The sequence below is a fragment of the Curcuma longa genome, chromosome 5, assembly GCF_044706935.1.
Source record: "Curcuma longa cultivar G26 ecotype Majalengka, Jawa Barat chromosome 5, ITB_CL_G26_1.1, whole genome shotgun sequence".
Classification (NCBI taxonomy): domain Eukaryota; kingdom Viridiplantae; phylum Streptophyta; class Magnoliopsida; order Zingiberales; family Zingiberaceae; genus Curcuma; species Curcuma longa.
Window position 1 is genome coordinate 7882589 of NC_133865.1, and position 13066 is coordinate 7895654.

A 13066-nucleotide genomic window follows, 5' to 3' on the forward strand; every position below is an offset into this window, starting at 1 on the left:
GGAATTAAATTCAATATAAAATTTTCATTAGAATTCGATCTAAATTTAATATTTTTAAATTAATTTTAATCGGATTGACAAATCAAATTTATTTATTTATTGACACGAGGGTTGAAAGGTACAGGAACTGGAGTCTTATGTGATAGAGGATGAGGTTGCCACCTCATTCCAACAACTCCTGTAGTGACTGGCCAGGGCAGCATTCATGTGTTCCAATGCAGTACATGTATTCGTGATCCAGGGGTCAGTTATTATTCTCGGGCATAACTGAGTTGGTTACAATGGAATAGAATTATAAAAAAGAATAAGAATTCGAATCTTAATAATCTCTTCTATCGTGACCAACTAAATTGATTTAATCGTAAATAGTTCGACCGATGAAACCACCATTGAGATGATGGATTCACTTGAGACCCATTCACCAAGTTGATTTCATCTTTAACGAGTTTTCAGATTTATCCGCAGTCAGTGGTGGAAAATTTGGACTCATCATCTTTAAAATTAATTAAATCATAAGAATTTTTATCTCATCCATGTGTATATATCAATTAATCAAAAATACTGCCCGATTGATATTAATTAATCAAATTAATATTGCAGCCATTTTGATTAATCTTTTCAATTAATTAATATATGTATTAATTAATTTTGATCGATTCATGAATTATTTTACATTCAAATTTTAAAAATTAATTTCAATTTATTTACCCCCTCACTAGTTCCACGCAAATTGACAGTTAGAAGGGTAAATGAATCAAGTCACTAGTGAACTATTTAGGTAAAAAAAATCAAAATCATTCAATTAAATTAATGAGTCAAGTTTGAATCTGATTTCCAGTTTGAAATTATTATCGAATCAAATTCAAACTTAACAATATTTGATTCATGAATTTGCGAACATATTCATTGAGAGACTTGCAACTATACTTGAGCCTTTTACTGTTCAACTATGCTGGAGAAGATGCTTTTTCACACAAACTGAAAGCGCATTAGCAGCCTGACAGACTTGTATTTGTCGCCCTTGCGGTCGCAAAGCGGCACGCAGCGGATTCCTTGCTTTAGCTCCCAGACCGGAAGGCATGTTTGTCCCGCGAAATCATGCTTTTCAGACAAATCATACTCATGGACTTCAATCCTGAGCAAAGCCAATTCTGGAACAGTCAAGGGGAAACTGAATTCCTCTTCCCAAACTGGTGCCCAGTTATCATGCTTTGTCTTTGTCTTCTTCATCTTGGTATCAGCCGGCACTCCAGCAATTCCCACCTGGAGATCATAAATGACTACTTTGAATTTTAGATAGTACTTCAGTAAGTAGTATTTTCATATGGGTTCCTACCTTTGTGTAGAAATCTGGAGGCGAGTAAGTGTCGAAATGCGTTGGACTGAAATCCATGCGCCATCCATCTCCCAAGTATACCTTAACCTATTATAATTCCTCAAGTCCATGAAAACTAGCAAATGCAAATGCTAGCAGAGATAGGGAAATTACAAACCTTCAAGGTTGTCTTCACAGGTAAACTTGCTTTAGGATCAAAAACGTCACCAGTTGGATCATTTTTCATCAAGAAGGCAGGTTTCCTTACATAGCCACAACTTCCATTTGCTCTAAACAATCCTTGCATCAACCAAAGCGATCGGCCATACCCCTGCCAAGGGGAGAGAACAGAGTGATACTTTCTTCAGTTTGTCCATTTGGCTTTTATTTTGATTGTCTGTGTACTTGAAATAATATAATTATTTAGATGTTTGGAACATGTCACATGGAAAGACAAAAATAAACTAGTAGCCCCACCGAGTTATTTCGTTTGTGGCAATCCATATCAAATCTCCCTTGCAATTACACTAGTTTCTATCAAGATCTATATATTTACATGGTGTTGAGATTTGTCGTTACAATTAAAGCTCTAGTAAATGGTAAAAAAAAAGGATTTAACAGAATCCAAACATCAAAGGTGTAGATAGAAGAATTAAGGCAAAAAGTGATGAAAATATTAGAACTACATGATAAACAAAGAGAAACTAGAAAAAAATAAGGAAATGTGACCAATCACACTGGTCTTTCCTGTTTGGTTTTTTATCTTGTTGCCCTTGTCCATTATTTCTGAGTTACATCAAATAAACTGCACGACCAGCTAGTATATGATATAGGGTCATATATTAATAACATTATCTCAAAAGACCATACAACCACAGCCGTGAAGATGAAATTACACATCCACAGGAAAAAATTGAGATATTGCACAATAAGCAAGGAGCATACCTGCATATTAAATGCAACCATCTGTGCACCATGAATCCATCCAAGCAAAGGGTTGTAGTTAGAAGAATCAAAACGTGTGCCTCTTGGGTATATTCTAAGAATATTCTTCCGAGTAAACCTATTTGAGCAAATGAAAAAGAAGAAGGAGCAAATATACAAAATGCTTATGTATCTCCAGTGTAATATGATTTTGTATCAAAATAGCATTCACTAGTACAGCAATTGTAAAAAATCTATAGGCAAACTAAACTTTGTTTTTTAAGAAACCGGTTCTTTCTTGTACTTTATTCTGTGGTCTATATGCTTTAGCTGTTATTCAATAATTGATGCTTGCCTATTTATGTTTTTATTGCTAGAATTACCTTACGAGTTCAGGCCCATGAGACTCTGTTGCCTTTTCAAACTTTGGCTCACTCAAACTAAGTCTCCTTACATATAAAGAATCAGCATTAAGTGCATCTCTCAGCCGCCCTTTAGGTTTTCCAGCATGAATGGTTATGATGCCTCGATAGTCAGGTTCTGAGTGCCGCTGAAGTTGATTCTGATCATCATCATCATCTTCTTCATCATCACTGTCATCTGATTCTTTCTCACTGTGGCTACTGGCATTCAGTTCAGGTTTGAAGTGATATATCTTGATTGTGCCTTGCAGCTAGATAGGGAAATAGACGTACAAGACTTAAATCTTCATTTTAGAACAAAATATAATCAAAGCAGTGTTAACCTCATCATTAGATGCATGCAGAGCTTTTAGATCAGTAATGTTGTCTCCCCATGATTCTCCTTCTATTGAATTCTTACCAACCTTTTCAGGCTCAGCTTTACCCTTTTGAGGATTGTTTTCCTTGTCTTTATCCTTCCCTGATTCAAGGAACTCTTTAGGTGGTTTAGTAGAAATAATGACTCTGTGCTTCAGAGCTTCTGGGGACGGGAACTCAGTACAATCTGTCTCTGGGTAATATAGCATGTCTCCAAATGTTTCGGTGATCATCTAACATATGTGAACTGAGCTGGTAATTAAGACAAAAACAATTAAAAGTTTATATTCATTAAACAAGATTTACCTTAGCAACTTTAGATTGAAGCTCTGAGGTAAGGTGGTCCTCTAGGGTAATGACCACTGGATATGGTGATGCAAAAAAGGCATGCTCTTTGATAGACTTCAAACATTTGATCATCTCCACTGGAGAAGTCAGAGTCCTGTAAAGCACGAGTACAATGAAATACAAGTATAATTTCTTTAATTATCCATTATAAAAGTAATCATATTTGAAAATGCTCAATATTTCCTTCTACAAACAAGTAGCTTGTTTTCATTATTCTAGCTGTTCGCAACTGCCTCAACTTCCAAATTAAGTAAATGTGGTTGTGATAGCATTAAATTTTAAGAGTACAATCATGGAACAGGATCAGGATGCATGCAACTGTATATATGTAATTTTCAAGCATCAAATTTACCTTCCATGAAGGATGTTAACATTATCTTTTGCAGAATTAGGCCACATGTCTAATTCAATTACTCTGACACCTCTCTTCAATGCTTTTATGATTGGAGCATCACTGCAGTTACTGCTAAGTTGGTTTCCCGTCAAGTATGAATTATGACCCGTGTATATGTAGTAATGTGACAATGGAAGTTTCATGTCATGGTGAACCTGTTGAAGGGTAATGTATCCAAGAGTGATGTCAACTAACTGGCTAGACAAGATAAGCATATCCTAGCTGATGAGGTATAAACTATAGCAGCAATTATATTTATACAACTAAAGGCCATAAAAAAAATTAATGTACACTATAAATAAAACAAATTCATCATCAATGTCAATTTCCATCTCTACCAACCAATATCAGTTTAACTAAAAGTTCATTATAATTTTGATAATGTCATTAGAAAAGCTCATAAGCCCCCAAGGCTTTGGGGTAATTTTATGGTGATTTTCAGCTGATTTTTCAATCATTCTACAGTATTGCAATTGGAATTTCATGATGGTTACATAATTCTCACTAATGGATTATTCCGGATTATTCTACAGAATCATAATTGGAATTTCACAACAGTTAAGACATTTTTTTAGTTCTAGATGTTGTGATTAAGAGGCCCTCTTATAGAGGTATATGGATAATAGGTTTATCCAATTTTTATTATGCTTTTCCTCTCGTATTGTATAAACTTGATTCCTCAATGTTGAGAGATGTTTAGGAAGTATTAAGAGGTCTCTTGTACAAGGTGTTTTGTAGTAGATCTATTCAAGTTTTACTGTGCTTTTTCTCTCATGTTATATAAACTTGATTCCGTCGGTGTAGTGAGACGTCTAGGAACTAGGAAGCATTAAGAGCTCTCTTACACAAGGTGTACGGTAGTAGGTTTATCCAATTTTACTGTGCTTGTTCTCAAATACTATTCAAACGCGATTCAAGAACATAGCACTCAGTAGTAAAAATCCATAGAAGCCGTAGCAGAGCATTCAAGCAAATACCAAAGATGTCAGCAGATGAGGAACAAAAATTGTAGCACAATCTGCATAATTCGTGCTAACTGATAGAATCTATAGAACATTTAACTAAAGAATCGTTACTAAATCTCTATAATCTGTTGTTACTCCAAAATTTCCCGTCGCATAAAACGGAAAATTGACTAAAATTCATCAATGAAAACTCTGGTTCACGCAAGAGCATGAGATGATTCTGTCAGTAGCTCACAGAATCAAAACATAGCCTGCGAAGATTAAAGGGGGAAGTATTTCGAATAAATCAACAAAAATGGAACCTGGGGCCCAAGAGGAGGGTTTAGGTCATCGGCGAAGAGGAAGTGGAAGAAGTCTTCAAGGGTGATGCTGAGGCGAGCGAGCGCGGCCGGGAGGCGGTGATGGCGGCCGCGGAGGCGGTCGATGATCCACTCTGCGTCGGATAGGGTGGCGTCCGCCTCGCCCTGCGCTTCGGCGAGGAAGCGCCGGAGATGGTCAGGCCCCATGCAGGCCGCCCCGCCGGCGTAAACCGCGAACGCATCCCTCACGTCCGCCGGCGGCGCCGCCGCGCTGCAGGCGAACTTGCGCGTGAAGCAAATGCAGCACTTGTAGCTGCTCATCTCCAGAAGGATCTCCCCCTTCCTCTCCACCACGTCTCCTTCCCCAGCTCTGAGCTTCCCCCACGACGATGCTTTAAAGGATACTCAGGTCAAAAGAAATTAAATATTTAAATTATATTTAAAAAAGCTCCTTTTTATATAAATATTTAAAAGACGACTCGGAGGAGGCATCTTTTATTTTTCTTTTTTATATTTTTTATCCTCTCTTTTTTTTTCAATTTCATTCCTATAAATTTTATTATCATCTTTAAGGTCCTTCTTTCCTCTTTTTTCCCCCAAGCTCTAAACTTCTTCTCCCAAATCAACACTAAAACTATTATTTCATACTGAATTTTTTAATAATATATTATGTAAATTTGATCAAATATAATAGGTACATATAGTAATTTTAATTAAAATTAATGATGCATAATATTACAATTTTAATCATATATAATTACATGAACTATAATTGTTGACTATATAGGAGCAAGAGGAGCAATCTTGAAAAAAATAAAAAATGAGGTGTGTTTTTGATAATTCTGCAACATAGAGCGGTGTCCTCTTTGATTGTGAGGAATGAATTGAAAAGTGGGAAAGCAATTCTTTCCCACTTGTTGATGAGAATCTCACGAACAAGTTGAATCGTAGGTATTTATCTTCTTCATAAATAGTTATAAAATCAACCATATGAGAAGTTGGACGATGAATTTTATCTTTTTATTGAAAAATGATTGAATCGTTGATTGAAGTCGGAATACTCTTCTATTTAGAAGTTTATTCTATACTTAATTTATTTATCTGTATCATACTGTAGAACTGACAATATTAAACCGTTTGAGATGAATAAAATCATCTTTTATCACATTATCTATAAATTGTCTGAATCATCAGTCAATTAACAAACAACACTTGATTCATCTTTATTGTATTTTACTGTGTCATCGAGACTATAGTGCGATGATCAAAAAGATGGAACAGACTCTTTAGATAATGAGGGGCAGACACATTACACTTTAATAATTTCATTCGTCAAAATTTATTTATGTTTTATAATTTATCTTGACGGCTCGAATCGATATTGATTCAATATATCTAAATTAATAAATGTTCCGGTTGAGAATAGATCCTGGACACGTCACCGGACCTAGCTCGCCGTAAGGTGGGGTCAGCGGAGAAGAAGAAGGAAAAGAAGAAGAAGAAGGAGAAGCTTGAGGACCACCGGACCTGCAAGCACAACAACCGTCAGTAGGAAGGCCGGGTGTTGCCCCGGCGCGACCACTCCGACGATCAAGTTAGGGGCAGTGGAAGAAGGAGGAAGATAAACAGTAGAGAATAATCGAAACTCTAGTAAGTTGCCAATAAGAACCAGAGAGATACCTGTGAGGGGGGAGTGGTCGGTTTATAGAAGGACTATTAATGTACCTGTCACGTCAGCATTTAAGATAAGTCTTCTCATGATTAATGAGGTGGCAGAGATAATCAATCTTGCTGTCATATCGTTTCATAAAGCTATCTTTAGTCACTGTTGGGATATTCAGCGGGGATATGGTATTAATTAAAGGGGGCGTGGGCCTGTCAGAGAATAATGATGAGGTGAACTAGGATCTATTGACAAATGTAAGTAAGACAGGTGCACGGGTCCAGCGAATTGTCGTAGGCGTGAGAAGATTTGGTCGGACGGCTGTGGTACAGGTGGAGCATATAAAGCTCTAGCTGGCGGGGAGGATCCGGACACACTTTTGCCGGATGAGAGGATCCGACGAGGCACCTATCGGATAGGAGGATCCGGCTAGACACCTGCCGGACACGAGGATCCGGCTAGGCACCTGCCGGATAGGAGGAGCCGGTCAGGCACCTGCCGGTCATGAGGAGCCGGCTAGGTATCTGCCGGACAGGAGGAGCCGGTCAGGCACCTGCCGGTCATGAGGATCCGGCTAGGCACCTGCCGGACATGAGGATCCGGCTAGGCACCTGCCGGACATGAGGATCCGGCTAGGCACCTGCCGGACATGAGGATCCGGCTAGGCACCTGCCGGATATGAGGATCCGGCTAGGCACCTGCCGGACATGAGGATCCGTCTAGGCACCTGCCGGACATGAGGATCCGGCTAGGCACCTGCCGGATATGAGGATCCGGCTAGGCACCTGCCGGATATGAGGAGCCGGAGGGGGGGGGGGGGGGGGCTCTAACTGGGTGTACGGACCCTTCAGGGAGAAACCAGTTTAAGACACAAGTCAAGTCCTGATTAGACCCTTGGTTTATCCCCGGAACAATAAAAATAAATAAAATAAAAATAAATTATTTATTCATTTATTAAAAGTGCGTTGGATGATGGAATGAAGCATGTTTCACGAATCCACAAGCGAACCACCGAGGCATTTTCATATTCTCAGCGATTTGCCTCGACCGTTGAGAATAAATAATAATAATAATTATTATTATTATTCCATTTCATTAATAAATAATTTAATTAACCGGCCTCCATTACCATTAGCGTCCGATCGACACGAGGTCGTCTTGAGTCAAGTCATCGATTGCGTCAGCGGTTAATTAGAATGAACGCAGACTTGCGCACGAAGGAAGCAATGGAACAGGACGAATATATTCGGAGGATTAATGAATAGACTTGTGTCGCTATTATACCAAGGGACCTTTACTTGTACGTTCCGCGTGAGAGATACTCTGGAATAGTGTATACGTGGCCTCTCTTAAGCCGAGACCTCCGGTCTGGTTTAGACCTGACCTTTTGATCGAGACTTTCAGTCTACTTTCTGACTAAGACGTTCAATTTTATTGAGACCTCTCGATAAGTCCTCTAGTCTATCTGAGTTCTTGTAACTAAATTCGAAAAACTATCCTTACATGATATCTCCATGATCACTGATGTGATGGAGACGACAGACCCATATGATAGGTTCAAGACTCGATCGATATAAAAATCTATCTAGAGGTAGAGAAGCATCGTACAACAGTTACGCATGCGAATTATAAAAAATTGAACGACAATAAATTCGGATGTGTGTTATTTTATTCTTCGAGCTTCAGTCTACTGATAGCTTTCAACTCGATCTAACCGTTATACTTACATGGTAGTTTCAGACACCTAAAAGCCTTTCGAGCAACTGAACTCATAGAAATTTCATCCATTTAACATGGTCCACTTACGGTTCTAGGTGTTTCAGATGTTTGGAACCTGTCAATATGGATATCATCTTGATCTATTCGACAATGACTTGCGCTGATCTGGAATGGGCATCCGGGCGCTTAGAACCTGTCCAAGTTTTTGAACTTCAGCCACCTAGAACAGCTCCAGGCGCTTGGAATGGTCAACCTTGGGTTAATTATTTTTCGCCTCCATTCTATCGTGGTCGCCTTGTATTGTACAGTCTTCCTTCCGATTTCTCGTCTCTCGGATGCATTGAGCTTTCGGGCTCACTCCCGTCCATCCTTTTCGCTTCGTCGGAATACTTTTTTGTAATTCCTCGTACCTCAGATGCACCAAGTTCGTCAGCTCTTTTCCTGTACCATCCTTTTCGTTTGTTTGCATCTTTTACCAAAGTTCGCTAGTTGGAACATGTGTGTTATTTTAACTCTCTGTACATTTAAACACACATATCCAATATAACAATGACCTAATTTTAAATTTATTTAATCACACATTAAAACCCTATTAGGTACCAATTATTATTATTTTTTGTTGTTTATTCAAAATTGAGCAGAATAAACTCTTTGCTCTTTCTATTATCTCAACGGGCACAATTTGTGCATCACCAATCCATGAGGGATCTTGTCTCTGCCTGCCAACGGCTAAGATTAAACCAAATGCTATCGCGCGTTCCAGCTGAGTTAATCTTGGCCGTTACCTGCCAACGGCTAAGATTAAATCACGCTCTATGTAGAACTTCGCATTCCTCCTTTTATTTTTATTTTAATTTTTTCTGGGGTTAGTAAAATCCGTCCTTTCAAAACCGCTCCGCCCTGAGGCGGCGCTGTGCGAATGGAAGGCGGCGTCGCGTTGGTCCATCTCCTCAAGCTCCCTCCGACCACCCCGCAAGGAACCCTCTCCGAAGTGCTCCAAACACTCTGGAAGAATAGAAGGTCCGGCCTCAACTCCCTCGAGAAGTCTCGTGTCCGATCTCTCCTCGCGCTTTCCGTAACCGACGAGCTCGATCCAGTGAGTGTCCGTACTTGTTCCGGCTTAAATTTAGGGTTTGTCTTTCCTGGTGTCGAGGTTCCGCTGGATATTCAGAAGCGATTCGTAACGTTATAAAAAATTAGCATAATGGTAATCGGTTTGTTTCATTCAGTGGTTTGAAGTAAAGTGATAACGATGAAACCCTGAAAAGACCAACGATTTGAGAGAAGTTACCTGAGAGGAATCCTGCACCACTTTGACTGTGCATAATGATACGTTCTCTTGCTTGGTTTATGGTTATCTGCGATAAAGATTATTAGGTCAAGCATTCTTTTAGATGCTTGGGAAAGTCATGGTGTTCTTGTTTTCTCACATGGGTGCCAATTTGACTTTTGAAGAAGCCAAAATCTTGGGGGGGGGGGGGGGGGATGGGGGGTGGAGGTAGCAAAAGCAAGATAGATTTTAGGACGGAAGACTATAAAAGGCTCTATTGTTGGAGAAGAAATAGAGGTAGAAAAGACAAGCGGGAAGATCAAAACGCCTATGTATAAGAAAATAGGGAAAGGGCGAGACATTCATTTATATAAAGAGTGATCTATTATGGAAACTGGACTATTACTCCCATTGATTTTCATAATTATAGTCATCAGCAACTTTCACACTAATTGCACATGAACTGCAAAAACACTTGTGAGCATATACCTTTTATTCCTATTCTCACATGCCTTTGAACAGTTCAAATACTAAAAAAAATTTTGCTTGATGGATATATTCCTTTAAGAATTCACTACCTGCAGGAGAGTAGGAAGATGATTTTCCATTTTCGTATCGGTTTACTTTAGTAGAACAGCATTTGTCTCACTGGACTTAGTGAGGCTTTTTTGGGGTATGATTAGTTATCAAGGGGATCTCCATATAAGTGCCTTGGTGTATTAGGTTGGAATAACCCTTTGTTTGGGGCTTCCACATGGAATTAGAGCTAGTCTCTCACCTCTAGTCAATCAAGATAGGAAACTAAATGAACATTTCCTCATTGTACTTATATCTAAATTTTGTTTACCTTTTTTAAACAAATTTTAGTTGTTTGAACCTTAAAAATGTGTAATGATCTCCTTATTTTGATGGCCAATCATGTCACTGCTTGTTCAAATTCAATTTTTTGGTATCCATACTGCCTAAAGATGACTTAAATTATGTGATTTTTTATGTTTATTTTCATACATCGAGGTGATAAATTGTTTGTTTATTTGTTTAGTTTGGTTTTTATCCTTTAGTTACAGTTTTTATTTTGCAATTATAGATTTTGGCTTGTCTTCGATGTCTCATAAGAAAGTGCGTAGGTGACAAGCTAGCGGGAGATAACATCAACAAATTGTTTCCTCCTGGTCTTCCTATTGAACTTCAAACCATTATTTTGCTAATATTCAATAAGTATCTTCATCAGTGGATTGAGGAATCATCGACAGACCAGGTACACATATTTAAATGGTGTATGCTACTACAATATGTAGTCAACACATGGCATATTCGTTTTCAGTTACACAATAATATCCAATATACCTTGTTCCATGACTAAAGATCTACATAGAAATTTCTGGGAGATTCTATGTATTTCTGGATGCAACAAAGTAATTGCTGCTGTATTGCCTCTATGGTAACATTGATAGTTGCAAGCAACAAAGAAAATACTGCCTCCCTCCCACAACCTAATTCCTATCTTTGGTCGCTCCACAATTTTTTTGTTCCCTTTTCTTCGTTGTTGTTTCAATTTTTTTCTAGTGGTAGGTGTTCGACTGCAGAATTTGCTTAGTTGTATTTCTCTTTGGCTTTATATTTGAGATTACTTTTGTGTTAATATTTGAGCTTCAGATCGATCTTACTATGTATTTATTGTTTATGTAGCCTCTTCAGCAACAGAGAAGGATTTCAGATCAGGTCAAAGTTAATGCCACTCCTGCTCTTCCATCTTTCTCATTGTTGGAGAATTTGTCATCCACCTGGCAAATAAACAATAGAACTTATATCAATAACAAGAATGTCCAGTCTTCCAATGAAATTGATGCCGATTCACATTCTCCATTGGCAACTACCATGTCTCTTCACGAGGAATCTGGCTCTTCCAAGAATATGGTACCAAATGTAACTCTTTGTAATTTGTCATTATGGACTTCCAGTGTCTGGACAACAAAGTTTTTTAAAGTGTGATGAGATGTTTCCATGATCTACATAGGACAATCTTCCTAGACTGAGGTCGATGACATGGACCATGCAAAACCGGAGTTCGCAACCTTCAAATAGAGTAGCTATCATCACATTAAAGGTATGCAGATACTTGACAATGCAGATAATATCTCTAACATAATCTGTTAAATATTCCCTTGCTTTTTTTGGCATAGTACACGACTTTTTAAAATGTTTTTATATATTTTTGTCTATATATATGATATACTATCAAAATTTATTTAAATGTAGAACAATAGCTGTTCCATTATTTACAGCTTCTGACTCTGAAGTTAAAGTTGTAAATCATGCTTTTTTTGACATGACAGTTCAACTAAGTTTCCACAGTAAGCAATGCCTATGACTTGGATCTTTCAGTAGTGGTAGTAATCCATTAAAGCTTCAGACCTGAGTTTATGCATCTTTCTTAGTGATTTTGTTAGATTTTATTACTTCTTTATGCAAACAAAATTGGAATTTACAATAAGGTGAACATTCAATTAATTTTTGAGTTTTGACACAAGAACAGCAATGGAGATACAATGGTGACAACAATACTAAGGGCTTCGGCCTTGATCATGACATGCTAAATCTCACAAAAAATGCTATAGTTGCTCTTTCTAGGCACCTAGAGAGTTACTCTAGGACATCCACTGAATAATTTAACACTGTTTGTTCTACTTCAGTCGGTGATTATAGTCCATTAATTTTATCTTCTGAGTTTCAACAAAATCATCATCTATGTTTATCAACCTTTATTGCTAATTTTCTATCTAATTTTGATGCTGTGGAACACATTCAGTTGCAAGATTACGCCAACTCTCCATCAGGGGAACTAGAGGTTAAATTTCAGCTTTCCAAAGACACATTGGAAGCCACGTTGAGGACAATGGCCTACATTAGCGAAGAGCTATTGAATTCAGTAAGTTTTTTTTGTCAACTCGTGCTGAAATGTAGCTATAATGTAGTTTATTGCTCAACTTCTATCTTTATTTATTTATTTGATGTTTGACTGCATGCTCTAATTATCTGGTTTCATAGTGACCAATGAAATGATGCCAAATTGGGGGAAAAAATCATCAGGTTTCTCTCTCTTAAAAGCACATGTAATCATTTTTTTTGAATAAAAAATATTGATAGAATAAACCCCCGGCCCCAGGAGTTTAGACATATATTTACCATTCAAGCCATATTTAATCAATCAAATACATAATTTTTTCATTCTCTTTGAACATATTCATATCACATTTAACTATTTTGTTATATATTGGAGCTACACAAATCATGGAAGAAGTATAATACACAATTTCATGCAGGTGGACCAGTCATCAGAACCCTCTGCAAAGAAGCAGAAACAATAGTGATTCAATCGATCTCCTTATA

The 13066-nt window shown here is 37.9% G+C and overlaps 2 protein-coding genes across 3 annotated transcripts; one reads left to right on the forward strand and one right to left on the reverse strand.

Annotated features, from left to right (window-relative positions):
* Positions 1 to 899: 899 nt before the first annotated feature.
* LOC141828984 (phosphoinositide phospholipase C 4-like) lies at positions 900 to 5372 on the reverse strand. The gene is made up of 9 exons (XM_074716379.1): positions 5028 to 5372; positions 3719 to 3915; positions 3325 to 3460; positions 2985 to 3251; positions 2623 to 2912; positions 2261 to 2378; positions 1494 to 1646; positions 1337 to 1423; positions 900 to 1263 (listed from the first exon to the last, which is right to left on the reverse strand). Exons 1-9 carry the CDS (start codon positions 5343 to 5345, stop codon positions 970 to 972), a joined length of 1860 nt encoding a protein of 619 aa, XP_074572480.1. The 5' UTR covers positions 5346 to 5372; the 3' UTR covers positions 900 to 969.
* Positions 5373 to 9294: 3922 nt separating this feature from the next.
* Positions 9295 to 13044, forward strand: LOC141830038 (uncharacterized). Of its 2 annotated transcripts, none has more exons than XM_074717518.1 (6): positions 9295 to 9502; positions 10764 to 10934; positions 11366 to 11602; positions 11694 to 11783; positions 12486 to 12605; positions 13000 to 13044. In XM_074717518.1, the coding sequence occupies exons 1-6, from the start codon at positions 9326 to 9328 to the stop codon at positions 13042 to 13044; spliced, it is 840 nt and encodes a 279-aa protein (XP_074573619.1). In that variant the 5' UTR covers positions 9295 to 9325. The 2 variants fall into 2 exon arrangements, with proteins under 2 accessions (XP_074573619.1, XP_074573620.1); XM_074717519.1 differs by having other exon boundaries at positions 11366 to 11593.
* The last annotated feature ends 22 nt before the right edge of the window (positions 13045 to 13066 follow it).

Coding starts and splice junctions, on each gene's coding strand:
- LOC141828984 (XM_074716379.1), bottom strand. CDS start 5,345: ATGAGCAGCTACAAGTGCTGCATTTGCTTCACGCGCAAGTTCGCCTGC. Junction 2,913..2,984: donor TGCATGCATCTAATGATGAG/GTTAACACTGCT, acceptor TTCCCTATCTAG/CTGCAAGGCACAATCAAGAT. Junction 1,647..2,260: donor TGGTTGCATTTAATATGCAG/GTATGCTCCTTG, acceptor TCCCCTTGGCAG/GGGTATGGCCGATCGCTTTG.
- LOC141830038 (XM_074717518.1), top strand. CDS start 9,326: ATGGAAGGCGGCGTCGCGTTGGTCCATCTCCTCAAGCTCCCTCCGACC. Junction 11,603..11,693: donor CCAAGAATATGGTACCAAAT/GTAACTCTTTGT, acceptor TGATCTACATAG/GACAATCTTCCTAGACTGAG. Junction 11,784..12,485: donor TAGCTATCATCACATTAAAG/GTATGCAGATAC, acceptor GAACACATTCAG/TTGCAAGATTACGCCAACTC.